This window comes from Anguilla rostrata, chromosome 10 (genome assembly GCF_018555375.3).
Source record: "Anguilla rostrata isolate EN2019 chromosome 10, ASM1855537v3, whole genome shotgun sequence".
NCBI lineage: Eukaryota > Metazoa > Chordata > Actinopteri > Anguilliformes > Anguillidae > Anguilla > Anguilla rostrata.
The window spans coordinates 17,835,748-17,861,952 of NC_057942.1; the positions used below are offsets into that span (position 1 = coordinate 17,835,748).

General features: G+C 42.5%; 1 protein-coding gene across 2 annotated transcripts; it reads left to right on the forward strand.

Moving 5' to 3' along the window:
* The first annotated feature begins 14,463 nt into the window (after positions 1 to 14,463).
* On the forward strand, positions 14,464 to 20,061 carry LOC135265184 (endoplasmic reticulum chaperone BiP). Of its 2 annotated transcripts, none has more exons than XM_064354566.1 (9): positions 14,464 to 14,622; positions 15,879 to 16,050; positions 16,400 to 16,631; positions 16,819 to 16,956; positions 17,085 to 17,197; positions 17,307 to 17,697; positions 18,064 to 18,301; positions 18,518 to 18,685; positions 18,998 to 20,061. In XM_064354566.1, exons 2-9 carry the CDS (start codon positions 15,929 to 15,931, stop codon positions 19,567 to 19,569), a joined length of 1,974 nt encoding a protein of 657 aa, XP_064210636.1. In that variant the 5' UTR covers positions 14,464 to 14,622; positions 15,879 to 15,928; the 3' UTR covers positions 19,570 to 20,061. The 2 variants fall into 2 exon arrangements, with proteins under 2 accessions (XP_064210636.1, XP_064210637.1); XM_064354567.1 differs by having other exon boundaries at positions 14,500 to 14,622; positions 15,898 to 16,050.
* The last annotated feature ends 6,144 nt before the right edge of the window (positions 20,062 to 26,205 follow it).

Consider the following 26,205-nt stretch of genomic DNA (forward strand, 5'->3'; position numbering starts at 1 on the left):
ACCCGCACCGCTGCACCCGTGGGAGTGGCCGGAGAGGACACGGACCAGGATCCGTGTGGACTATTCTGGACCTTTTATGGGATGGATGTTCCTCGCGATTGTGGATTCCCATTCCAAAAGGTTAGACATACATCCCACGACTAATTCAACCTCCCAGAGCACAATCGAGAAACTTTAGCAGACCTTCAGTACATATGGACTGACACAGATTTTAGTGTCTGACAATAGATTGTGTTTCAAAAGTGCCAAATTTGAAGCATTCCTGAGGCAAAATGGAATAGAACATGTCACGTCAGCACCATTCCATCCCTCTACGAATGGACTCGCGGAGAGGGTGGTCCAGTCATTTAAAGCTGGCGGTATACTCGGTAAGACGAAAGAACTTCAGGATTGAGAACCACCGACGAACATGTCCACGAACACCGTTGTCGGTATACTCAGTGAGAACACCGCACCGTTTAATGTCACTCCACGCCGCTGGGGGGCGCAGAATAATTACATTCTCATTGTGTCTTTTTGCTCAAAAGGTTCTACTTCTTACTCAGTATACCGCCTACTTAAGGAGGGGATGAAGAAGCCAGATAGATAAAGATACACCATTGAAACTAAACTGGCAAGGTTATTGTTCAGTCACAGGATGACTCCTCAAACGACAACAGGCTTGTCAGTCACCAGCAGAAATGCTGATGTCACGTCAGCTGAGGTCTACGTTTGGCTTAATCAGGCCAGACGTGAAGGCAAAAGTCCAACAGAAACAACTAAGACAGAAGTTGAACCCTGACAACCACCTGAAACTTTCTCTCCTGGTGATGACGTCTATGTGCGTAATTACGGCTACGGGCCGAAATGGGTTTGGCAGCAGTGACTGAGAGCTGCACGGGCCCCTGTGTCTCATTGAAATGTCGCTGGGAATGGACAGACCATGAGACGACTTGTGGACCAGATACGAGCTTGAAACACAGATTCTATGCAAGTCCAGGGAAAGGAGTCATCAAACAGCCTGGAAGACCCTGTAAGTGCACAAGAGGGGATGTCTGGTGAACCGTCAGACCCCGGCCAGCTGTGGGGAGTCAACTCCGAACCCCATTAGTGATGCTCCCATTCTCCCTGCATTGGGCGACCTACCTGCTGAAACTAACCTGCATCATTCATTGAGAAAGACGTGCGCCAGCTCATCAAAAGGACTTTGTTAGTTGTTCAAATCTTACTGCCAGTCTAGCAATCTCACCACCTTCCTAGAAAGACTCTTGAAATAAGAAGAGACTTTGTTAAAAAAAAAAAAAATAATAATAATAATAATAATTGTTATTGTTTGATTGTTTAGGAAGTAACGTACTTAGACGATAACCTGCTGCACTTATTCTCCTGTTGATTACTGTTTAACAGATTCTGCATTCTAGTTGCTTAGCCTAAATGACGGGGGATGTAGTATTGACTATTTTCCAGTATTGCGCCTAATTAGGTTGTAAGTCATACTCACCTGTAGGTGGCGCTTCCGTTCTTTAGTTGCTATCAATCCAGCATAGAGTACGTAGAATCACGGAAGCTCAGATAGCTCCAATGCGGCAGCAACGTAGAACCTGTAAGAGAAACAGAGGGTACAAGAAGTTATGGCAGTTCATATTATTATTAGTTATATTAATAGTAATAATATCAACGATATAGCCTAATCAAAACAATAATGACAGTGGATGCGTGTCATTCTAGATCAAGGTTTTACACTCCACGTATTCTGATATATCGTTTCTGTGCAGGCACCTCTCTCAGTTCAACTCTTTTCAGTCTATCTTTAATCTCATAAAAAACACGTTTTCAACGTACAAAAATGCCAAGTTACTCACACATACAAGACCAGTCCAGGCCTGCCATTAAAGTATTGATATCAAAATGACGCCAAGTTACGGTACTACAAACAATATAGGCTATCTTGCCTCACCGAAATTAAATAAGATGTATTCCAAAGCAATGCTACCCAATATTTGCTCAGTTCTTTCAAGTCACTTGGCCCTGTGCTTTGTAATCTTACCATTTTACAATGCCATGCAAACTTTGTGTGAGATCAAAGAGTCAAATATTTCGAATTGCCTCATGGAATGTAATGTAATGGAACACATTGAAATTCATGTAGGCCTACAAAACTGCTGCTGACTAACTACAGGAAGCATATTTCTCCAGAAAACATTTTGATACTAGCTTCTGAACTGAATTTGAGTACATGTACAAGTTATTGTATATTTGCTACGTACAACAAATACTGCATGTAAAATACATATTGTACATACATACATAGAGAACTTTATCCCCATGGGGACATTTCCCTCGCAGCATGTTACATTCACATTTACGACCACACACTTATACCAAGAAACATACAATCATTCACGCAACAGAAAGGCTGGACAGTGAAATACATACATACCAATACAAATTGGACATATACACGCCTATTCAATCAATCTTGACTGTGAGAGAGCCATCCACACATATGTTTGGCCTGTCCATGTACTGCATGCTTATACACACAGGGCCAAGTGACTTGAAAGAATTGAGCAAATGTTGGGTAGCATTGCTTTGGAATACATCTTATTTAATTTCGGTGAGGCAAGATAGCCTATATTGTTTGTAGTACCGTAACTTGGCGTCATTTTGATATCAATACTTTTAATGGCAGGCCTGGACTGGTCTTGTATGTGTGAGTAACTTGGCATTTTTGTACGTTGAAAACGTGTTTTCTATGAGATATCATTTCTTTTTGCAAAGCGTTTTATTATGAGAGTGAGCCGTGAGTGAGTTTTGGTAAAGAAAATATAAAAACGTAAGAAAACGTTAGTGTAAAAGAGGAAATTATCTGCCTGAGGGCGAGGCGGGATTCAATCCTTAAACCGGAGGTTTACCAGTCTGTGACTTTGTTAGTGCAGCACCATGACATAGCTATGCAATGCGTGAAATATCATTAGCAAACCTGTCCGTGGTTTTAAAGAAGAACACAGGCCAGTAAGCACAGAAGAGCTCCCGATGAATCCATACGGATTTGCAATATTGTAGCCGGTTAATAACTGAACGTGCAGACGGTAGCCTACGCCATAATGCAGTGTATACGTTCGGTGAACGGCGGGTAGATATGGTGCAAAAGCAATAATTGAGAAGTAGTAGATAATTATTAGTGAGGGTAAAAGCAGGTTAAAGAAACGTGTCCCTACCTAGACTTGAACCTAAGACCCAAGACTGTAACCTTACCCCCGAATAGTTAAGCTTAACGTCCCTTAACTTTTCCCGTTCATTCTCAACGGTAGTTCTTAACACTACGGATGTAATATGTTTTCGGCCGCACGTTGATTTCGCGGCGCTGTTCCGTCCCGGATAGAATAGTTAAGCTTAACGTCCCTTAACTTTTCCCGTTCATTCTCAACGGTAGTTCTTAACACTACGGATGTAATATGTTTTCGGCCGCACGTTGATTTCGCGGCGCTGTTCCGTCCCGGATGCAGGAACGACATTTTCGTCTCTGCCCTTAACTTTCCCCATTCATTCTCAATGGTAGTTCTTAACGTTGCGGGTGTAATATCGTTTTGGCCACACGCTGTCGTGGCGCTGTTCCGTCCCGAATTAATGAATGACAGCGTATAAACAAATAAATTCAAATATTAAATACACGCGAGGCATTTTGCGGTTATTTTGTGGTACCTACGCTTCGGTAAGTCTTAATAATTTTATTACAAACAGGTTCCTATTTTATATTGATGCCATCGAGGTATTCTGTCATTATTTCAGCTAATAGATCAGTAGTTTCATTTTTCCTATTTGACTTCATTATTGGTTTTCACGTCCCGTTTGTTGGCTTGTCCGTACATAATAACACTTTTAAGTGAGAATATTGCAGGTAAATGGGACATGTTTATATGTGCACGTTTGTGTCTCAATATATCAGCTATTATTACCATGGCCCTGCAATCATGTTAGGGTTTAGTTTACAATATGTTTCATTTCCCCCTCACTATATTATTGCTGGTATCATCATCATTATTGGTATTTTTATTTATTATTATTACTTATTACACTATTGCTGTCAAGGCAATAAGTAATGCCATCTCTAATTGTTCATTGTCAGTACTGTCATTCAGCCATCTTAACAAACGCTTTCCTATCTATATGTTTCTATACTTACCATTCTTCTTCTTCTTCTTCTTCTTCTTCTTCTTCTTCTTCTTCTTCTTCTTCTTCTTCTTATTATTATTATTATTATTATTATTATTATTAGTCAGTTTAACTATTCAATATAGAACAGGACACAGTACAAATATTGCTGCCTCCACCTTCAGACAATACAGAATTTGTGTAATGCAATTCATATTAACTACCCCTCCCACCCTATCCCCTGGATTGACAGCACACAAAAAAGGGAGATCAGTGGAAAATCATTATAATAACAATAATAATTTTCATGTTGAGAATTTGATAATACTGGGTGATAGAGCTACACAAGGTTGTGTATCAAAATGGCAAAACATAAGGTCAAGGGCATAAAGAATCTACCATTTATACAGCATCATGATGTACAGTTCCCATGAAAATATAAACCCTCCCCAAATTTTACTGTCCAGTTCTCTGTTTTAGAGTTAATGTTATTTCATTATAGCAATTATAGGTCATCAACTGTATAGGTCCACCTTGGCCTACCAGGCCCTTTATGATTACTGAGCTCACCAGTGCTCTCGTTCTTAATGATGTTCCAAGCGGTTGCCTTTGGTAAGCTTAAGGTTTGGTCTATGTCTCTGACTGTTTTTTCATATATCCCAGCCTCATAATGGCTTCCTTCCATTGGCATACCTTATAATTGTACTGAAGAAGCAATTGAACACACCTGACTAATCAGAAACACATGTGAAACCATTTGTCCTGAACATTATGGCACCCTGAAAATATGTATGTACATCCCCAATTCTAAAAAAGTCGAGACGGTAATTAAATGCAAATAAAACAGAAAGCAGTACTTTTTAAATTAGCTTTGACTTGAAAAATATTGCCCAAATTTAATAAGCGTTATTAAAAGAAATGGTGATGTTACACAGTGGTAAACACTCGACTGTCCCAACTTTTTTGGAGCATGTTGCAGTCAACAGATTTGAAATGAGTGTATATTTTCAAAAAACAATTAAAGGTAAAACGTCAAATAATGTGCTGTTGTAGTGTTTTAAATATTTGTACAGGGTAAATAAAATGTACAATATTTAACATTATCACTACTTTTTGTTTTTATTAGCATTTTCCATACTGCCTCGGCTTTTTTGGAATTGGGGTTGTATGTATGTATAGAGAGTGCTGTCATTTCTACAGGGTGAAATCAAAATGTATTAAAATAACCTTTCATAAGAGCTGAGAGCTGATAGCTGCACTTTAACCACATGTGAATTGTTTGATAACAAATCTAAAATTATGAAGTACAGAACCAAGTAAAGAAAATACGGCTTTGTCCCTAACGTTATGGAGCTCACTGTATATAAAAATATAATTTCTGCTTCAGAAGTGGCCCATGAAGTACTTGGCAAAAGCAGACCAATGCCAGTGCTTCTCTTAACACCCAAGCACCGAGGAGCTTCAGGAGACCCAGCAGCCGCGGCAGCATGTGACTGCAGGGAGTCTGACTGCATGTGTGCCAGTTGTCACCTTGCAGCCTTAGTAAATCCACCTGCTCCAGTCCCAGCCCCAATCCCATTTCATGCTTGTGCATATCAACCCTGCTAATACTGTTATGAACGAAAATACAAATATAGCTTTACATTTATACTTGGCCGTTGTTGTGATTATGTGTTTATTAAGAATCATTCATCGAGTTTCAGAACACCATCGGGGAACTTCTATTTTGTCTTCAAGAGTCTGATATTTCCCATTCATTTTAATGTGAGCTCTGATGTTTCGCCCTCTCAGCATGCGCAGTACATGCTTACTTCCGGGACTTGGCAAGTTTGGTTACGACGGGTTACCTGAAGGCGTGCTTGTCTGTCTAGGTAAATCAATGAACTGCATAAGAACTACTTATACAGTTCAGTGAGTTAAATAAGCATACCTATGGTCACAGGGACGAGGGATTGCCATTCTCTGTGAAGCTCACAAACTCCAGTGGTTACTGGAGTTATGGCAGTTAAGTAAACCCATGGTGCCAAAACGCAAATTTCCCCATTGAAGTCCATTTTTGAAAAATTAACTTAAATTTTACATCTTCTGTCCTCTTTTGTGGGGGTGTCCGAGCCCCACAAAATATATAGCTACAATGTATTTCATTCCATGGTCCTCATGGTTTTACGTTGCAGTGTGCGCACCTGGTTACATGCCATCATCTGCGCGATTGGGATGGCAGGTATGCCATCCTACCAAGTTACGCCTTGGCGGGGGCATGCCCCATACCTATACAGCACCGAGAGTTTGGCACTTTTCAGGGTTCCCCACAGAAATAACCACAACAGCCACAGACACTCAGCCCTAAAAACATTAAATTCTGTACATTCTGACCCCATTTCAACAGACAGATTTCATGAACAACTTCACATGTCCACACAATAAAGCCTCAAACTAAGGGGATTTTGCGTTTTCTCCTTCTTCTTCTTCTTCTTCTTCTTCTCATTCTTATTTTTCCTGCCGCCTATCCCACTAACAACATGTCCCCCCATTGGACATTTTACCGACATCAGCCAAATCCTCACCCTCACGACCCAATCAAAAACTCGCATACGCACGCAAAATACATTTCCAGTTTAAACAGCTAATCTGCCTGTGGCCCGCGAAGGCCAGCCGCGTGACATGGAATCAATGGTTCGAATCCACCTGTGGGCAAATAAATAATTGTTTATAATTGATTTGTTTTTCACAGAAGTGTCTCAGATATCACTTCTTCTTTTTTAGGTTTGATATTAACATGATATTTGTTCTCCACCTCCATTTTATTATGGAGAGGATCAGGAAATCTTTTCTGCCAAATCAATACATATACAGTTATCAAAGTATTTACATCAGATCAATTATTGCAACAGTTACATATTACCATTCTTAATAAACACATAATCACAACAACGGCCAAGTATAAATGTAAAGCTATATTTGTATTTTCGTTCATAACAGTATTAGCAGGGTTGATATGCACAAGCATGAAATGGGATTGGGGCTGGGACTGGAGCAGGTGGATTTACTAAGGCTGCAAGATGACAACTGGCACACATGCAGTCAGACTCCCTGCAGTCACATGCTGCCGCGGCTGCTGGGTCTCCTGAAGCTCCTCGGTGCTTGGGTGTTAAGAGAAGCACTGGCATTGGTCTGCTTTTGCCAAGTACTTCATGGGCCACTTCTGAAGCAGAAATTATATTTTTATATACAGTGAGCTCCATAACGTTAGGGACAAAGCCGTATTTTCTTTACTTGGTTCTGTACTTCATAATTTTAGATTTGTTATCAAACAATTCACATGTGGTTAAAGTGCAGCTATCAGGTCTCAGCTCTTATGAAAGGTTATTTTAATACATTTTGATTTCACCCTGTAGAAATGACAGCACTCTCTATACATACATACAACCCCAATTCCAAAAAAGCCGAGGCAGTATGGAAAATGCTAATAAAAACAAAAAGTAGTGATAATGTTAAATATTGTACATTTTATTTACCTGTACAAATATTTAAAACACTACAACAGCACATTATTTGACGTTTTACCTTTAATTGTTTTTTGAAAATATACACTCATTTCAAATCTGTTGACTGCAACATGCTCCAAAAAAGTTGGGACAGTCGAGTGTTTACCACTGTGTAACATCACCATTTCTTTTAATAACGCTTATTAAATTTGGGCAATATTTTTCAAGTCAAAGCTAATTTAAAAAGTACTGCTTTCTGTTTTATTTGCATTTAATTACCGTCTCGACTTTTTTAGAATTGGGGATGTACATACATATTTTCAGGGTGCCATAATGTTCAGGACAAATGGTTTCACATGTGTTTCTGATTAGTCAGGTGTGTTCAATTGCTTCTTCAGTACAATTATAAGGTATGCCAATGGAAGGAAGCCATTATGAGGCTGGGATATATGAAAAAACAGTCAGAGACATAGACCAAACCTTAAGCTTACCAAAGGCAACCGCTTGGAACATCATTAAGAACGAGAGCACTGGTGAGCTCAGTAATCATAAAGGGCCTGGTAGGCCAAGGTGGACCTATACAGTTGATGACCTATAATTGCTATAATGAAATAACATTAACTCTAAAACAGAGAACTGGACAGTAAAATTTGGGGAGGGTTTATATTTTCATGGGAACTGTACATCATGATGCTGTATAAATGGTAGATTCTTTATGCCCTTGACCTTATGTTTTGCCATTTTGATACACAACCTTGTGTAGCTCTATCACCCAGTATTATCAAATTCTCAACATGAAAATTATTATTGTTATTATAATGATTTTCCACTGATCTCCCTTTTTTGTGTGCTGTCAATCCAGGGGATAGGGTGGGAGGGGTAGTTAATATGAATTGCATTACACAAATTCTGTATTGTCTGAAGGTGGAGGCAGCAATATTTGTACTGTGTCCTGTTCTATATTGAATAGTTAAACTGACTAATAATAATAATAATAATAAGAAGAAGAAGAAGAAGAAGAAGAAGAAGAAGAAGAAGAAGAAGAAGAAGAAGAAGAAGAAGAAGAAGAAGAAGAATGGTAAGTATAGAAACATATAGATAGGAAAGCGTTTGTTAAGATGGCTGAATGACAGTACTGACAATGAACAATTAGAGATGGCATTACTTATTGCCTTGACAGCAATAGTGTAATAAGTAATAATAATAAATAAAAATGTATGTCTAGACCGTGACGTGTTACACAAGGCACATGTAAAGGGGGCAATACCAATAATGATGATGATACCAGCAATAATATAGTGAGGGGGAAATGAAACATATTGTAAACTAAACCCTAACATGATTGCAGGGCCATGGTAATAATAGCTGATATATTGAGACACAAACGTGCACATATAAACATGTCCCATTTACCTGCAATATTCTCACTTAAAAGTGTTATTATGTACGGACAAGCCAACAAACGGGACGTGAAAACCAATAATGAAGTCAAATAGGAAAAATGAAACTACTGATCTATTAGCTGAAATAATGACAGAATACCTCGATGGCATCAATATAAAATAGGAACCTGTTTGTAATAAAATTATTAAGACTTACCGAAGCGTAGGTACCACAAAATAACCGCAAAATGCCTCGCGTGTATTTAATATTTGAATTTATTTGTTTACGCTGTCATTCATTCATTCGGGACGGAACAGCGCCACGACAGCGTGTGGCCAAAACGATATTACACCCGCAACGTTAAGAACTACCATTGAGAATGAATGGGGAAAGTTAAGGACAGAGACGAAAATGTCGTTCCTGCATCCGGGACGGAACAGCGCCACGAAATCAACGTGCGGCCGAAAACATATTACATCCGTAGTGTTAAGAACTACCGTTGAGAATGAACGGGAAAAGTTAAGGGACGTTAAGCTTAACTATTCTATCCGGGACGGAACAGCGCCGCGAAATCAACGTGCGGCCGAAAACATATTACATCCGTAGTGTTAAGAACTACCGTTGAGAATGAACGGGAAAAGTTAAGGGACGTTAAGCTTAACTATTCGGGGGTAAGGTTACAGTCTTGGGTCTTAGGTTCAAGTCTAGGTAGGGACACGTTTCTTTAACCTGCTTTTACCCTCACTAATAATTATCTACTACTTCTCAATTATTGCTTTTGCACCATATCTACCCGCCGTTCACCGAACGTATACACTGCATTATGGCGTAGGCTACCGTCTGCACGTTCAGTTATTAACCGGCTACAATATTGCAAATCCGTATGGATTCATCGGGAGCTCTTCTGTGCTTACTGGCCTGTGTTCTTCTTTAAAACCACGGACAGGTTTGCTAATGATATTTCACGCATTGCATAGCTATGTCATGGTGCTGCACTAACAAAGTCACAGACTGGTAAACCTCCGGTTTAAGGATTGAATCCCGCCTCGCCCTCAGGCAGATAATTTCCTCTTTTACACTAACGTTTTCTTACGTTTTTATATTTTCTTTACCAAAACTCACTCACGGCTCACTCTCATAATAAAACGCTTTGCAAAAAGAAATGATATCTCATAGAAAACACGTTTTCAACGTACAAAAATGCCAAGTTACTCACACATACAAGACCAGTCCAGGCCTGCCATTAAAAGTATTGATATCAAAATGACGCCAAGTTACGGTACTACAAACAATATAGGCTATCTTGCCTCACCGAAATTAAATAAGATGTATTCCAAAGCAATGCTACCCAACATTTGCTCAATTCTTTCAAGTCACTTGGCCCTGTGTGTATAAGCATGCAGTACATGGACAGGCCAAACATATGTGTGGATGGCTCTCTCACAGTCAAGATTGATTGAATAGGCGTGTATATGTCCAATTTGTATTGGTATGTATGTATTTCACTGTCCAGCCTTTCTGTTGCGTGAATGATTGTATGTTTCTTGGTATAAGTGTGTGGTCGTAAATGTGAATGTAACATGCTGCGAGGGAAATGTCCCCATGGGGGACCATGGAATGAAATACATTGTAGCTATATATTTTGTGGGGCTCGGACACCCCCACAAAAGAGGACAGAAGATGTAAAATTTAAGTTAATTTTTCAAAAATGGACTTCAATGGGGAAATTTGCGTTTTGGCACCATGGGTTTACTTAACTGCCATAACTCCAGTAACCACTGGAGTTTGTGAGCTTCACAGAGAATGGCAATCCCTCGTCCCTGTGACCATAGGTATGCTTATTTAACTCACTGAACTGTATAAGTAGTTCTTATGCAGTTCATTGATTTACCTAGACAGACAAGCACGCCTTCAGGTAACCCGTCGTAACCAAACTTGCCAAGTCCCGGAAGTAAGCATGTACTGCGCATGCTGAGAGGGCGAAACATCAGAGCTCACATTAAAATGAATGGGAAATATCAGACTCTTGAAGACAAAATAGAAGTTCCCCGATGGTGTTCTGAAACTCGATTAATGATCGTTACGGTTCATATGAAAAACAGATTGTAGAAATACTTAACATGTAGCCTAATAAAATAAGTGTGCGACGTGAAAAGAAGCAGCTGTCGACTCTACGTGTTTCGGAAGAGAACCGCGTATATCTACGTTCTCGGAATCGATAATACGTTTTGCAGCTTCAGACAAAATTAGGCGGGAAACATGACATCCTAAATTTATAAATTCATAAACGAAAAAAGAAAATCCTGCTGACAACAGCATTTTAAGCTTTAACTCTAAGCAAAATGTGTCATTATATCATTTGATTTTACAGCAGTGAATTGATTTATATAATTCACTCACAGTCATGTTCACGTATCGGGGTTGAGCCAATCACATGCAATATTGTTTCTCATTTTTAATTATACTGCATTTTTTTTTAAACATATATTTCAGGAATCGTTCATAGGTTATTGCTAATTGATTAAAGGGATTGATGTTTAAATGTGTGTAAGTAATATTTGCTTTTATAATATGGGGCCATTTACTTTGCCAAGACAATTTATTTTAAATTAATGTCATTTGAGAGACATATAGAATATAATTATATAATATAATATATAATATATATATATATAATATAGAAGATAACTGCAACAGTACACACAGGGCAAGTGGGGATATAAATAACATTATTCTGCACACTTTTACATTTAGATAATCTCATTTCTTTTCAAACTTTTTTATTATGATGTTGATAAATAATTTAAAAAACACAATTGGGGGGATAAAACAACTGAAATTGAAAGAAATATGCAAATGGGAAATAATATTGCTTCATTTACACTGTTCATGAGTACTGGGTCATATTACTGGCCAAACACTGATATATCACACAAGCACAAGCATGCAGATATTGACATGTATTCATGCACAAACATATTATTTAATGTATGTAATATTAACATATTTAAATAACATTGAATTAATGACCAAACAAGCATAGACCAGAATTACAAATATGGTGAATCAGAACCCTGTGTAGACCAAATAGGCTGCTTTGTGTGACAGATATGCCACATTGCAGGTAAAAGCCTAATTTCTCTGTTCTGCATTTGCTTTGATTTTGTGTGCATTTTGTGAGATTCTTCACTTTCATGCCAACAGAATCAATATATAAACCATAAATAAAAACACATAAAGCATTCCTAAAGGTGCTCCCTTGTCTTTTTTTTTTTTGATTGATCATATTTGTTAGTTTGTCATGATATACATTATGTTAATTTAGCAGACACTCATATTCAGTGCAACTTCCAATGAAAGAAAACAAAGTGCATCAGTACCAGACCTGACCAGCAACATTCCCAAACCAGGGTGTGTAAGTGCAACGTCAGTGAACCACTAAAAGTGAGTTCTTATGCCAGGCATCAAAAGCCGCTTATCCTGGGCAGGGTTGCAAGGGGTGCTGGAGCCTATCCCAGCATGCATTGGGCAAGAGGCAGGAATACACCCTGGACAGGCCGCCAATCTATTCACTCACCATTCACTCGCACACTCATACCTATGGGAAATTTAGAATCTCCAGTTAGCCTACCTGCATGTCTTTGGGCTGTGAAAGGAAACCCACGCGGAACCCAGGACCGTCTTGCTGTGAGGCTACACCATTGTGCCGCCCTAAACCCAAGATGAATTCTTGAATTAAAAGAGGTAGTCTGAAGAGGCTTGGTGTGATAATCAATGGGGCCTTCCTCTATAGACTCCCACAGATAGGTTACCTTGTCCTAGACTGACTGAGACTCCCACAGATTGATTCCCTGATACTGGCTTGGTTTTCAAAAAACACAGTGTGAAATTCCTTAATTAATGGTGCCAGTAGGCCCATTTTCCTTTAAGAAATCGCACAGTTTCTGAGCTATGACTCAAAGGTTCTTTGGCAATTGCAATGAGATTAAAATAAATTACCTACTGATTGTGATGAAAATGGAAACACCAGAGCTAGTATAGTTGACTACTCTGTCACCATATAATTTGTACAAATTTATGTGGCTGTAATCGAGAGACATTGTACTTTCATTATAGGAGCACAAATGCATTTGCTTATAGCAGCCATCTCCCATAAAATTCAGGTTTTAACCAATCAGGTAATTTTAGTGGGGGGCTGTGGTGGTGCAGTGGTTAGCACTGTCGCCTCACAGCAAGAAGGTCTGGGATTTAAATCCAGTTTGCATGTTCTTCTCATGTCCGTGTGGATTTCCTCTGGGTACTCCAGTTTCTTCCCACGGTCCAAAGACAAGCAGGTAGGGTAATTGGAGTCTTTAAATTGCTCATAGGTATGAGTGTGCGAGTGAATTGTGTGTGAGCCCAGCAATAGATTGGTGACCTGTCAAGGGGTGTATTGCTGCCTCTTGCCCAATGCAGCGCGACCCGGGAATCAGCAGATATAGACGATGGATGGATGACATGCACATGATTTCCGTTTTTATACATTTTTTAAATGGTGGAATGTGAAACGCGTTGGATAATAGACTTAGGCTAAATGTGTATTAGGTCTTGGGAGAATGCATATGGCAAAGTCCAGACATGTGTGATACACAGGCATATTTTAATTTGATGTATTATGCATGCATGAGCAATTCAGAGACAAATAATTCTGACAATGAATGGATTTCCAGCACTCTGTGTGCTAGGCCAAAGATTATTAATAACTTGATCTCTTAAATTATTTTCTTATTACATTCCCGTAAGGAAATGTCAAGCATTGTGAAAGATAAGGAAATGTATTACAATTAGGGCTACTCCAATACCAACCCATATTTCTCTATATTGTAAAACAAACAGACACGTGCTTCTGAGTCACATTGCCTGCATAATACTATGACTATGGCTCCTTGGTATTCATATTCATTTAGCACGATATTATATGACGGAGGTCTCACACTACAAGATATTCCAAACAAATTCTACCAAAGGATCACATTTTAAAAATTGGAACAGCCAGCGTAAAGCACGAGTCATGATCTCATTTATATCTCGCCACAGATCGCAGCTCACAGAGCGCAACAGCAACGCTTCCTAGTCGGGAAATCGTCTTTAACAAGGAAACAAATTTCCATATTTAGTGCCCAATGTCTGAGCCCATCATACGTTCGTTCGTGAGAACTTGTAGACTGTGCCGACAAAGATGCGCATAAAGTAAGTATAATTTTATAAGCATTAATGGTCGAAACTGCAATACAGTTCAATTCTTGGGTACCGGCCGGCAAAAACCGACAAGAACGTACTGGAAATACACTGACAGCTACCCAATCGCTATTGTGAACACAGGCGTGAGTCATGACGTCTGTTCAATCGGTACGTGTGCGAATCAACAGCAGCCAGCGTGCTTCTTCTAGCCAATGATTGCCTTCCAACGAACAACACCACGACCAATGGCGTGCATCCACGATGGGGAAAGATGAAGGTTATATAGCTTGTGGGTACCAATCAGCTATTATCAGTTAGACAAGCGAAGGAAGTGTGAACGTGTTATCATAGTGGCTTTTTGGAGAATTAATTTGCTACGTTAAATACACAGAAGGAAAAGGTACGTAATTGATTGTTTTATACATGTATTTCAAAACAATGTGGGCACTTGGCTAGCTGGTCGGACAGGAATGGGCAGCATGTGAAACATAATTTTATTTGGCCAGAAATAAGTTGCATTTGCTTTCTGCGGACTGGACGCATTTCTGATTATCTTGTACTTGGGCGGCAAAGAACGTTTCTGTCGATGAGATGGTAATTGTTACGTTGTTGGCAAGCTAGAAAACGAATTGCATGCTTACAGGTAAATTACTGTGGAATTGTTGGATCCCTGTTGTACTGGATGCGTTTTTGTTGCTACCCGGTGGTAGCTTAGAGCTTAGTTGGTGTGGCTATCGATGGACTGCCTAAGTTGATCAAATGCTACCCACCTAGCGATGTTGTACTTCTACACGTTAAATCCACGTGGAATATGTACAGTATGGCCACTTTGCTTACTACTAACATTACAGATTGCTGATATGAACTTGAACATGTGTCAGCTCCTGTCTGGACTCCACCCTGTTACATTTTAGCAGCGCAACGTCGACTCAAGTTATTTCTAATTTACCGTTCGACGTTAACGTTAACTGGTCCATAATCAAGTTTTATTTGTGCAAATTGTTTTGTACAATCTAGCTAGCGATCAAAGTTTACTTCGTCATCTGTCTGTCATTATTTAGCTAACATGCTCCCACACGGTCCAGTAAACTCGATGGCTACCCTGTAGGCCCATTCATTCGTGTCTTTCGAGTCACTAGCTGTTCGTACTGTGCAGTCTGACTAGCTAATTTACGTCGCCTAGTTGGCTCACTACTACTTTCAATTAGGAACTGTATCGCCATTATTGGACGATGGTCCTCTTTGAACTTGATTGGAAAGCAAACTGGCGTTACGTTTCTTTTTCTGCTTAGACCGCTATTTCGCATGCTAGCCAGCTAGATGGGTAATGTAATGGCCTACTGAGGAGGAAACGGGCACCATTATCTGGGCGTACTGCGCTTTCCCCGACGAGGCCTTAGTATGTCCGCGTTTAAAGGCAGCCACGAGGCTTTCATTTTATTTTATCATCATTTCTATGGATTACTGACATGCTTCAGTATAAATTACCCGTGCTAAATAAGCTTGTTGGCTAGATTAGCAATTTGTTTATAGTGCCGGTTGTCTAGTTAATTGCATCTTCTGAGGGTATTTGTGGTATACATTACTGTCTGCTGAAATGTTAGAACGTATTTAATATACTGTAAATTGAACCTGGTTTGATGGCTTACTTTACAGAATACCACTTTAAACACAGAATACTACATTGAAGAAGAAACGGAGAAACAATGAAGATGAGGCTGTTGTGCGTGGTGCTGCTGGTCGCCGGCAGCGTGTTCGCGGACGACGACGACAAGAAGGAGAGCGTGGGGACCGTGGTAGGGATCGACCTGGGAACGACGTACTCTTGGTAAGCGCGGTACACCTGGCAACTACGCCTGACCTTTATATGAACTGATATGCCGAACTGATATGAAGCGGAGAAATTACGACCTGCTGTTGTAATTCAAAGTCTCTTGTTTGCAAAATTCGCCTCGTTTGTAATGTTACAATTTTATATAGAGAAAACTATTGCATAAGCTGACAAAAGGGAAGGTCATGAAGCTCAGCCGTTTCAGTAGTTAGATTCAAGCTCAACAACATTTACTTTACAACTGGAAATCTGCCACCAGTTAATGTCAGTCTCTTAAGTGGTGTCAACCAAAAGTGAATTTATTTTATAAACATGCAAAAATAATGTCTTATTTTCCTGTTTGCAGTGTTGGTGTGTTCAAGAACGGTCGTGTTGAGATCATCGCCAATGACCAGGGTAACCGCATCACACCCTCTTACGTGGCCTTCACCACCGAGGGCGAGCGTCTCATTGGAGATGCTGCCAAGAACCAGCTGACCTCTAACCCAGAGAACACTGTGTTCGATGCCAAGAGGCTCATCGGGCGCACCTGGAATGACCCCTCCGTTCAGCAGGACATCAAGTACCTGCCTTTCAAGGTGAGGGGCTGTCACCTGATGCACCTGTGCATCAATGGGATTTTAGGTCAATGGGGAAACTGAAGTGGCTGCATGTTGTAATGAAAACGTTACGGCTAGATTGCTTTCTAGATTGTTTTTGAGATATCAAATCAAATCAAATCGAATGGGATTGTTGATGGGTCTTTTTTGTAATCTTTTTGTCTAGGTGATTGAGAAGAAGACTAAGCCCCACATTCAGGTGGACATCGGCGGTGGCCAGATAAAGACCTTTGCCCCGGAAGAGATCTCCGCGATGGTCCTCACCAAGATGAAGGAAACTGCTGAAGCTTACCTGGGGAAGAAGGTATGGTGCTTTAGTGGTCAGTTTGAACTGGCTGTAAAATGCCAAACCACCCCACCCGCCCCAGCTTAAAACAAGCTACCCCAGTTGAACACATTCTTAGAACCCTTTTGCTCCGCGCTCTCTCTCAGGTCACTCATGCCGTGGTCACCGTCCCTGCCTACTTCAACGATGCTCAGCGCCAGGCCACCAAGGACGCTGGGGTCATCGCCGGACTGAATGTGATGAGGATCATCAATGAGCCGTGAGTTTATCCCTCGTTTTGTCGCCCTTTGCTTATGTGGGTGGCGATATTTGGCATGGAGTTGCCATATGAGGTTGTATTTCCTAATACCTCTTCTTGTCACTTGCAGTACCGCCGCAGCTATTGCCTACGGCCTGGACAAGCGGGACGGAGAGAAGAACATCCTTGTGTTCGATCTGGGCGGCGGCACCTTCGACGTTTCCCTGCTGACCATCGACAACGGCGTCTTCGAGGTGGTGGCCACCAACGGGGACACCCACCTGGGCGGTGAAGACTTCGACCAGCGCGTCATGGAGCACTTCATCAAGCTGTACAAGAAAAAGACGGGCAAGGACGTGCGCAAGGACAACCGCGCCGTGCAGAAGCTGCGTCGCGAGGTGGAGAAGGCCAAGCGCGCCCTGTCCGCCCAGCACCAGGCCCGCATTGAGATCGAGTCCTTCTTCGAGGGCGAGGACTTCTCCGAGACCCTCACCCGTGCCAAGTTCGAGGAGCTCAACATGGTAAGCACCATTCGGCATTTGGCGTTATCACAGGAACGACCGTTTGGAACAGAAATTACATTGCATTCATTCAGAAGATTCATTCTTATGCAGAGTGACTTTGAATGTAAGTGAAATGCTTTCACCTGACTAATTTGAGTAATAGAGCTTGGCCTGGCTAGCAACATTCTCAGCCCAGTGAGGATAGGTACAACATTAACGCAATACTGTCATTTAACTATGCTAACCAATGTTAGAAATCTCCAAGGTGCCACTGCCCAGGTGCATTAGCCCATCTCCCAATGGGAGAACTCTTCACTGCCGACTTTAACCATTGTCCCTTTATCATCGGTTTCCTTTAATTTTCTTTTGTTTGCATCCACACAGGACCTGTTCCGCTCCACCATGAAGCCCGTGCAGAAGGTTCTGGAAGACTCTGACCTGAAGAAGCCCGACATCGACGAGATCGTGCTGGTGGGAGGCTCCACCCGCATCCCCAAGATCCAGCAGCTGGTGAAGGAGTTTTTCAACGGGAAGGAGCCATCCCGTGGCATCAACCCCGATGAGGCTGTGGCCTACGGAGCAGCGGTGCAGGCAGGAGTGCTCTCTGGAGAGGAGGACACAGGTGAGTCCCTGATCCCTTATGGGTACTACTCATAAATGGCTTCATTTGGTGACCAAATGCTGGAGTGCCCTAGTCAAGTGTGCCAGGAGTAGACTAAAAATTCTATTTATATTTCTAAATGGGTGTTTAAAACCAAGGTTTACCCCCCCCCCCCCCCCATATCATGGTAATAACTTCCATCTCACCAATGTTTATGACTTGTCATTCCCCTCACAGGTGACCTTGTTTTGCTGGACGTGTGCCCTTTGACCTTGGGGATTGAGACTGTGGGAGGAGTCATGACCAAGCTGATTCCCAGAAACACTGTGGTGCCCACAAAGAAGTCCCAGATCTTCTCCACGGCCTCTGATAACCAGCCCACTGTCACCATCAAGGTCTATGAAGGTGAATTCCCAGTTATGATTTGCTTTAAGCTTTAGCTATCCAATGTGCTGTGTCTTGAGTTTTGAGTGACAGTTGGAAGCTGGAAAGTGTTTAAATGGTCCAACTTGATTGAAATGTTTAGAGAACCTGCCATTTTGGTAGATGATTGTTTGGCACTTGATGGACAGGTATTAATTAGTTTAGTGACTTTGGAATTTCACTTCAACATTATATAAAGATACTTAATTAAGTTGATACATTGCATAGTACACTTGTCAGTTTAGCTAATAATTAGCTAATCTCACTGAACATATCCGCTTCCCCCCTACTCAGGTGAGCGTCCCCTGACCAAAGACAACCACCTGCTGGGCACCTTCGACCTGACCGGCATCCCGCCGGCACCCCGCGGTGTCCCGCAGATCGAGGTGACCTTCGAGATCGACGTCAACGGCATCCTGCGCGTGACGGCGGAGGACAAGGGCACGGGCAACAAGAACAAGATCACCATCACCAACGACCAGAACCGGCTGACCCCCGAGGACATTGAGCGCATGGTGAACGACGCCGAGCGCTTCGCCGACGAGGACAAGAAGCTGAAGGAGCGCATCGACTCCCGCAACGAGCTCGAGAGCTACGCCTACTCGCTCAAGAACCAGGTGGGCGACAAGGAGAAGCTGGGCGGCAAGCTCTCGTCGGAAGACAAGGAGGCCATCGAGAAGGCGGTGGAGGAGAAGATCGAGTGGCTCGAGTCGCACCAGGACGCCGACCTGGAGGAATTCCAGGCCAAGAAGAAGGAGCTGGAGGAGGTGGTGCAGCCAATCGTCAGCAAGCTCTACGGTGCTGCGGGCGGCCCGCCCCCTGAGGGGGCCGAGGACGATGAGGAGGGCGGGAAGGATGAGTTGTAGGGCGCCTGGAGCTGCTCAACGGTGCCCCCTATGGATCGTTCTCCTCCCACCCCCACCACCATCCCCTTCCCCCCCCCGGGCCTTTGTTTCTCTGGAAAAGGGCCACAGGTGTACATATCGGACTCATTGAACTGTAGCGAGAGGAACGTAAGGGGAACGTTAACAGCAACCCCTCCAGCTGTCTGGAAGGACTCATTTGGGAGGGTGGGTGGGTTACGGGAGAAGGGGGTGTGAATGTCGCTCTCTTCACTGTCAAGTGGAGATTTCAAAGTCAGCCTGGACTGAGGCTCACTTCTGCTGTTCTCTGGCAGTTAGACAAGGGTTTATTTTGTCTGGGGAGGGGTGAGATTTTGGGGCGGAGTGGGGGTGGGGGGTGGTTATGGATTATTACCGTATGGGTAACGATGTTCATGATGTTGAAAATTATTTATTAAGAGATCTGGTCATTCTGGATAATTGTAGGGAACCTTGGAAATAAATGTTTGATACAAATGTCCTCGTCTTGCTTATTCATGCCCTTTACTTGCATACCCCTGTCACGTCTGGCACTCCATTGAAGATGCCTTAAATCGGGTGTCAAACTCCAGTCCTGGAGGGCTTCAGTGTCTGCATGTATTTGTGGTTTCCTATCAATCTGCAGCCAATTAAGGCCTTGAGAAAATGGTGTGTGGACACTTCCCAATTACTGAGTAAAATTAATCTCTAATGCAGAAATGCACTGAAAACTAACACACTGCGGCCCTCCAGGACTGGAGTTTGACACCTCTGCCTAAAGTGGTTTCTTTGAGTGAGAGGGAATCTTTCTCCAGTTTGGAAGGCTAAGTTTGTGCTTGTACTACAAATGGTGTGTGTGAACTGATTTATAAAAAAAAGAAAAAAAAAAGTACTCAGAGTCCACATACCCAGAGGATTGAGAAGCTTCTGGAAATCTGGATCCTCTCAACATAAATCTGCACTTCTGGTTGGTAATTACTATGCAGTGGCGTGTTTTAACTATTCTGCAATCTGGTTTAAAATGGACAAGGCTGCAAATGCACCTGCCACAGGGGTGCATCTTGATAAATATACTTTCTTGCATCACAGGAATTTAGCAGACACTTGACTTGCACAACTTTTTACGTAGCAATTTGAAGTAAGCCAAACTGAACAAATTCATGTCCATTCACCAAAAATAAAAAGTATTTTATGGAACACATTTCATACAGAAAACCATTCTGCACAAGCAGTTCAGATGCAGATAAAAAAAACCCCAACCACAGAAAACTTCCAACAAAAGTAAAAGTACCATAAAATCAAAATAAAATCAATTCAGGTCGCTTAATGAAAAGCTGCACTGAAGGTATACATTTTTTTTTTTAAAGCGCTTTAATGTTTCAATATTTAAGGTCAATTGGTAGGTAATTAGTGAGGTAGGTCAAAGTTAAGGTAGGTCTGTAGGATTATTCCTAGATTTCTTGGTTGCATCTCAGTATTAAGGGACAAAGAGTCTAGCGAGTTTTTCTCTCAGCCTTCGCGCCCAGAACTAGGATGTCAGTTTTATCGCTTCTGTTCTGCCCTCTAGTGGACTGTGTCAACCCTCCTTGTAATCTGATTACAAGGCTGTGATGCTGCCATTAATGGCTTCCAATAATCCACTTCCCACTTGCCAGGTCGCTTCCTTACACTTATTAATAGGGACTTGCAAAAAATGTGTTTTTATATGTTTGACAGAAAGCGTTGTGTTTAAAGGAATGTTCTGCTTGAAATTAGCCGAACAGTAGAGCACAAGGACCGGCGTTCACTGCTGTGTAATCAACAATTCTAATTGATTACTTACTGTAAGTGTAGAGTGACAAGAAAAACCTGGGACAGAGTGACAGAACCTGGGCCCTGTATCATGAAGCAGGGCCCTGTTTCATGAAGCCAGATTACTGAGTTGGGTGGATTACTTCATGAGTAAAATCTGGAACATGGACTGATGCAAAGAGATGTTATGGGATTGACCCAGCGCAGTCATCCAGCCAACTCAGTAATCCTGTTTTGTGAAATACCGCTGTCGGGAAATGACAATATAGCCTTACACGGGGCATCATTTATGTCGGGATTATAATTCTATATTCTCACACGGGGCACCACTTATGTAGGTGAAGCGGTATAACCGCACAATTAAAAATCGGTCTCATAAAATACAGTTATCTAGACTATTCGACCATAAATTTGGAACTTCAATTAATAATCAAAATGACAAATATTAAGGATCAAATGATTAAATCAAAGATTTAAGAGATAACCGGAAGGATGTAGTTCTTGGATAGGCTATTTTGACTCAGATTCTCACGTTCCAGCAACATCAAAACAGACACGGGTTTAATACAATGATTTATTAAACAAACATACAAACAGAACATACACAAACTAATCTAAATGGGGAAACTTCTAAATACGGGAAGGTAGGGGTATGTGTGTGTGGTTGCGTGTGCCCACGTGTCCCTGGACGAAAGGGGGAAGGGTAAACAGCGGGTGGTCGCGTATGTGTGGGGTACAGTGTAACCAGCGTGGCTGAATAACTGAGCTCAGCTACGAAGGAGTATTGCTTCCGGTAGGGCCGGAGAGTGAAGCGTAACTTCAGCTGTTAAGCAATACATGCAGCCAAGCTAGTTATTCGCCCACTACCGACTATACAATGAGTGTGATGTCGTTAGGGTTGTAAAGTTAGTCGGGAAGTAAGAGAGAGAAAAACCATGCATAGGATTGTTTTCTAAGATTACATCGCCAGCGCAAATTACTATAAACAACAAAATGGAAACACACAATGTCACATTAAACTCAATGCAGACTAAGCTAAACTATTGCCTGTCCATCCATTCACGCGGGTAGCGGCCTCCGGTGGCGGCTGTGGGGTCCTGGAGAGATCAGTCTTGGCGTTGTGAAATTGTGGAGGTTTCCAGACGTGAGGCGCGCGGCGCAAACCGAAGCTTGTTCCGTAGCAACGGTGATGTGTTTGTCCCCCCGGTCGGTCGTCAGCAAGGCTCTTCTTCCTGAAGCTCGTCGTGGTCAGCTGGCGCAGCGTCGGGCTTGCTGTGGTTTCCACGCGGGATGGATCAGGCTTTAGTCGCTGCAGGCGAGCTAAATCAGCAGAGCCTCGTTGCTGCGTGCAGTGACTTTATCTTTGCGTTTAGAAAAATCGGTGACTGCCCTGATCTTAGGCGTTCTGCAAACACTTTGAATTGGAGTTCTCCAGAGTTGTGAGAACTCGAGTTAGACCCATAGGAGTTCCACAGTATGTGGGCACTCAAGGGACAATGGGAGAGGACGCAGGAAGAGTGAGGGCGAAAAGAGAGGCGAAAAAAAGAGCAAGTGATTACTGTCCCTAACTTTTTTACCTGGTGGGGCGAGGGGGGGACCCGTGGAGTGTGATAAGGATCTTGAATGAGGGGTGCACTGATGATGTCATCAGATGCGCTTTATGTTCTTAAACAAGGTAATTTCCATTTGGAGGGCACAGACTGACCGAGTGTACCTACACCCCCCAGGATTACTGAGTGAACTAGTGTGCTTGTAGTTATTTCTTTTATGTAATTGTATTTTGCTATAATTCTTTTCTCTTTCTCTCATGTGAGTGTGGCTTCTGTGTTGTGTACGTTCCTTTCCCCTCACAGGCAGCGGCGTTAACTGACTCTGCTCCCAGGTGTGCGCACAGGTGATGCAAGTCTCTCACACACTGCATTTGATGGAGATTTGAGGCCACCACTCTCTGGTCCTGTGGGCACGCATCACAGCACAACACAACTATTGTGTTTTGTTCTTTTGTGTTTTTCATGTCCTTTTTTCAGTTATGCCTTGATTATTGTGGTTTGACTTACTTGACTTAAGCCCTTTGCTCCTCTAGGGAGCATAGGCCATTGACAAATGTCCTCCACTTCAATCGGCTGTTGGAGGTTCTTTCGAGATCTCCCCAGTTGAACCCACTCCCAGACATTTCTGCCTGGACACCTCTTCTCCAGATATTCCTGGGGCGACCTCTTTTCCTTGTTCCTTGGGGGTTCCATTTCAGGGCTTGTCGGGGGACGCTTGTGGCAGGTTTTCTGAGGGTGTGTCCAATCCAACTCCACTTCCTCCTTTGAATTTGTAAGATTATTGTGGTTTATTTGAGGTTAACAACACTACTGGTTGGCCGTTGTGAGTGAGGTCAGAAGAACCTAACCATTAACTTTGTTCAGACAGCTCAGATTGGCTCTGGTCTGAGATAGACAGGTCTGTACAACTGGCTCGGTCCTGTTTTGGTATGTTTTTGGGTTGTGTCATGTCAATAAACATGACAATTCTTTGGGCCAAAGACGCTGTGGTGTTAAAGGTGTTTGGCCTTGGTGCTGGCTGCTGGTTATTGTAACTCTGAAGTCTTGAGCCGTAACACAATATAGGGCAATATGCATGTTACTGCTGGCTTGAAAAGCCGCAACAACAAGTCCAACGTACCCAAAAACTGATTTAAAAACACAAACCCAGATATTTATTAGAATAAATAACAAACTATTCCCAAACTAAAACAAAGGAAAACCCACAAAGTTCACAAAAACTACAAACCCAAAACCACAAGAGACACCCAAAAAAAATCCCAAAGAGACTCTACACAAACACAAAGACCCAAAAGAAAATCTCCCCTGCCTCATACTACTTGGCTTATATTGGGCCACAGGCAGGTGGAGGCAATTAGGAAATTAAGCAACTACCTCCACCTGCACTACCCAGGCAATCAGAGGCAGGGGACGTAACACACCCACCCATAAGACAAAAAAAAGACACAAGGTACATTGTACCTAATGTCCAGGAATTATCCAGGAAAGTCTGCCGCCGGGAAGTGTGTGTCTGCGCGCGGCGTCCTCGCCGCCGCAGGGAAGTGTGTGTCTGCGCGCGGCGTCCTCGCCGCCGCAGGGAAGTGTGTGTCTGCGCGCGGCGTCCTCGCCGCCGCAGGGAAGTGTGTGTCTGCGCGCGGCGCCTCGTCGCAGGATTGGTCTGCGGCGCGTCCTGCCAGCAGGGAAGTGTGTGTCTGCGGCGGCGTCCTCGCCCCGCAGGGAAGTGTGTCGCCGCAGCGTCCTCGGCGCAAGGAAGTGGGATGGGCGCCCGCTCGACGCCGCAGGATTTGTGTACGGGCGGCGTCCTCGCCCGAGAAGTGTGCCTGCAGCGGCGTCCTGCCCTAAACTTGTGTTGCAGGCAGCCCTCCCAGACAGGTTATTGATAACATGGGGCGCGTCTCAGCAGCCGCAGGAAACCCAAAAGTTCAAGCAAAACAATCTTCACAAAAACTACAAACCCAAAAGCACAAGACACCCAAAAGAAGATCCCAAAGAAAGACTCTCTACACAAAAGCCCCCAAAAGAAAATCTCTCCTGCCTCATACTACTTGGCTTATATTGGGCCACAGGCAGGTGGAGACAATCAGGCAATTAGGAAATTAAGCAACTACCTCCACCTGCACTACCCAGGCAAGCAGAGGCAGGGGACGTAACAATGCACAATGTGAATACTGAATTTTATTCTTCATGCCATGCATAGCTATTTCTGACATAATCTGGTTTAAGAGAATACATAACTTAAACACGGAAAGCACCTAATTTGGAAAAATGAACAGCTTAAAAAATTGGGGTTGCCACTCTGGTTGGTTCCCCAGCATACACATACTCCTGTTTTGTTTTCTCCCAGGTAATTAACTGAACAGTTAGTGCTGCAGTTTGGCCGGGCTGTCTTTACACCCGACTCTCAGATAAAGGGAGGGTGGAAAACCAGCAGGTCCTCAAGGACTGTGATTTTAGTAACCAGGAGGAAGAATAGCTAACTACTGGTTCAAGATCAGGGTAGAAGTCTTCTGTAGGCCCAACTTTGACCTGTCCTTTGTTCTGTCCACGTCCATGTCAATGTCCAACACCTATGACCATTTGTATGCATTTTACAGTTTCTGTTCGTTTTGCTGTTGTGTGTATCATTTTGTAATGAATGGTTGGGTCACGTTTGGGGATTTTCAACACCTTGTTTGGTTTTGGGCATTTTGGACTTGTTTTTTTAATGTCTAAACAACTGTCCCCTGTTTAAGATAACATAATATTGACTGACAAGTAATACACATTTGGCAAATTTTGTTCATACTTTCAGCAGTAAGACTTGAATTAGTCAATTGGTGGTATTATAATACTGTCCTCATTACTGACAGTGGTTTCTGGACATGGCTATGTCAGCTGGAACAGAAACTAGTATACAGTGAATGAGATCAGGACAGCTGGTGGCGGGAGAGAAGTGCTGAAGCCATTTTTAGTAACAATGCAAGAGATGGTGTATGGTGCTCATTCCGATAGTACTGTTCCCTTGTTGCAGAAACATTATCTTACTACCATACCCAGTGCTAAATGATGAGGGGACTGTTTTAAAGAGAAGGAACTAGCACGTTCACACAATCATCATAAAAGCTGTTCCTGGTCATTTCTCAGAAACGTGCTCAAAACGGTTGTGCATTGAAACAGTTGCTGAAGTTCACTTGGGTAAATATAATCATGGGTGTGGAGTACAGGCTGAAGCATAATACCAGGCAATGGGAATCCAGGTTAAGTACAGACAGGTGGGTTTTACTCTGAAACCAAATAACAAATGGACAGTGAATAGTTTAAC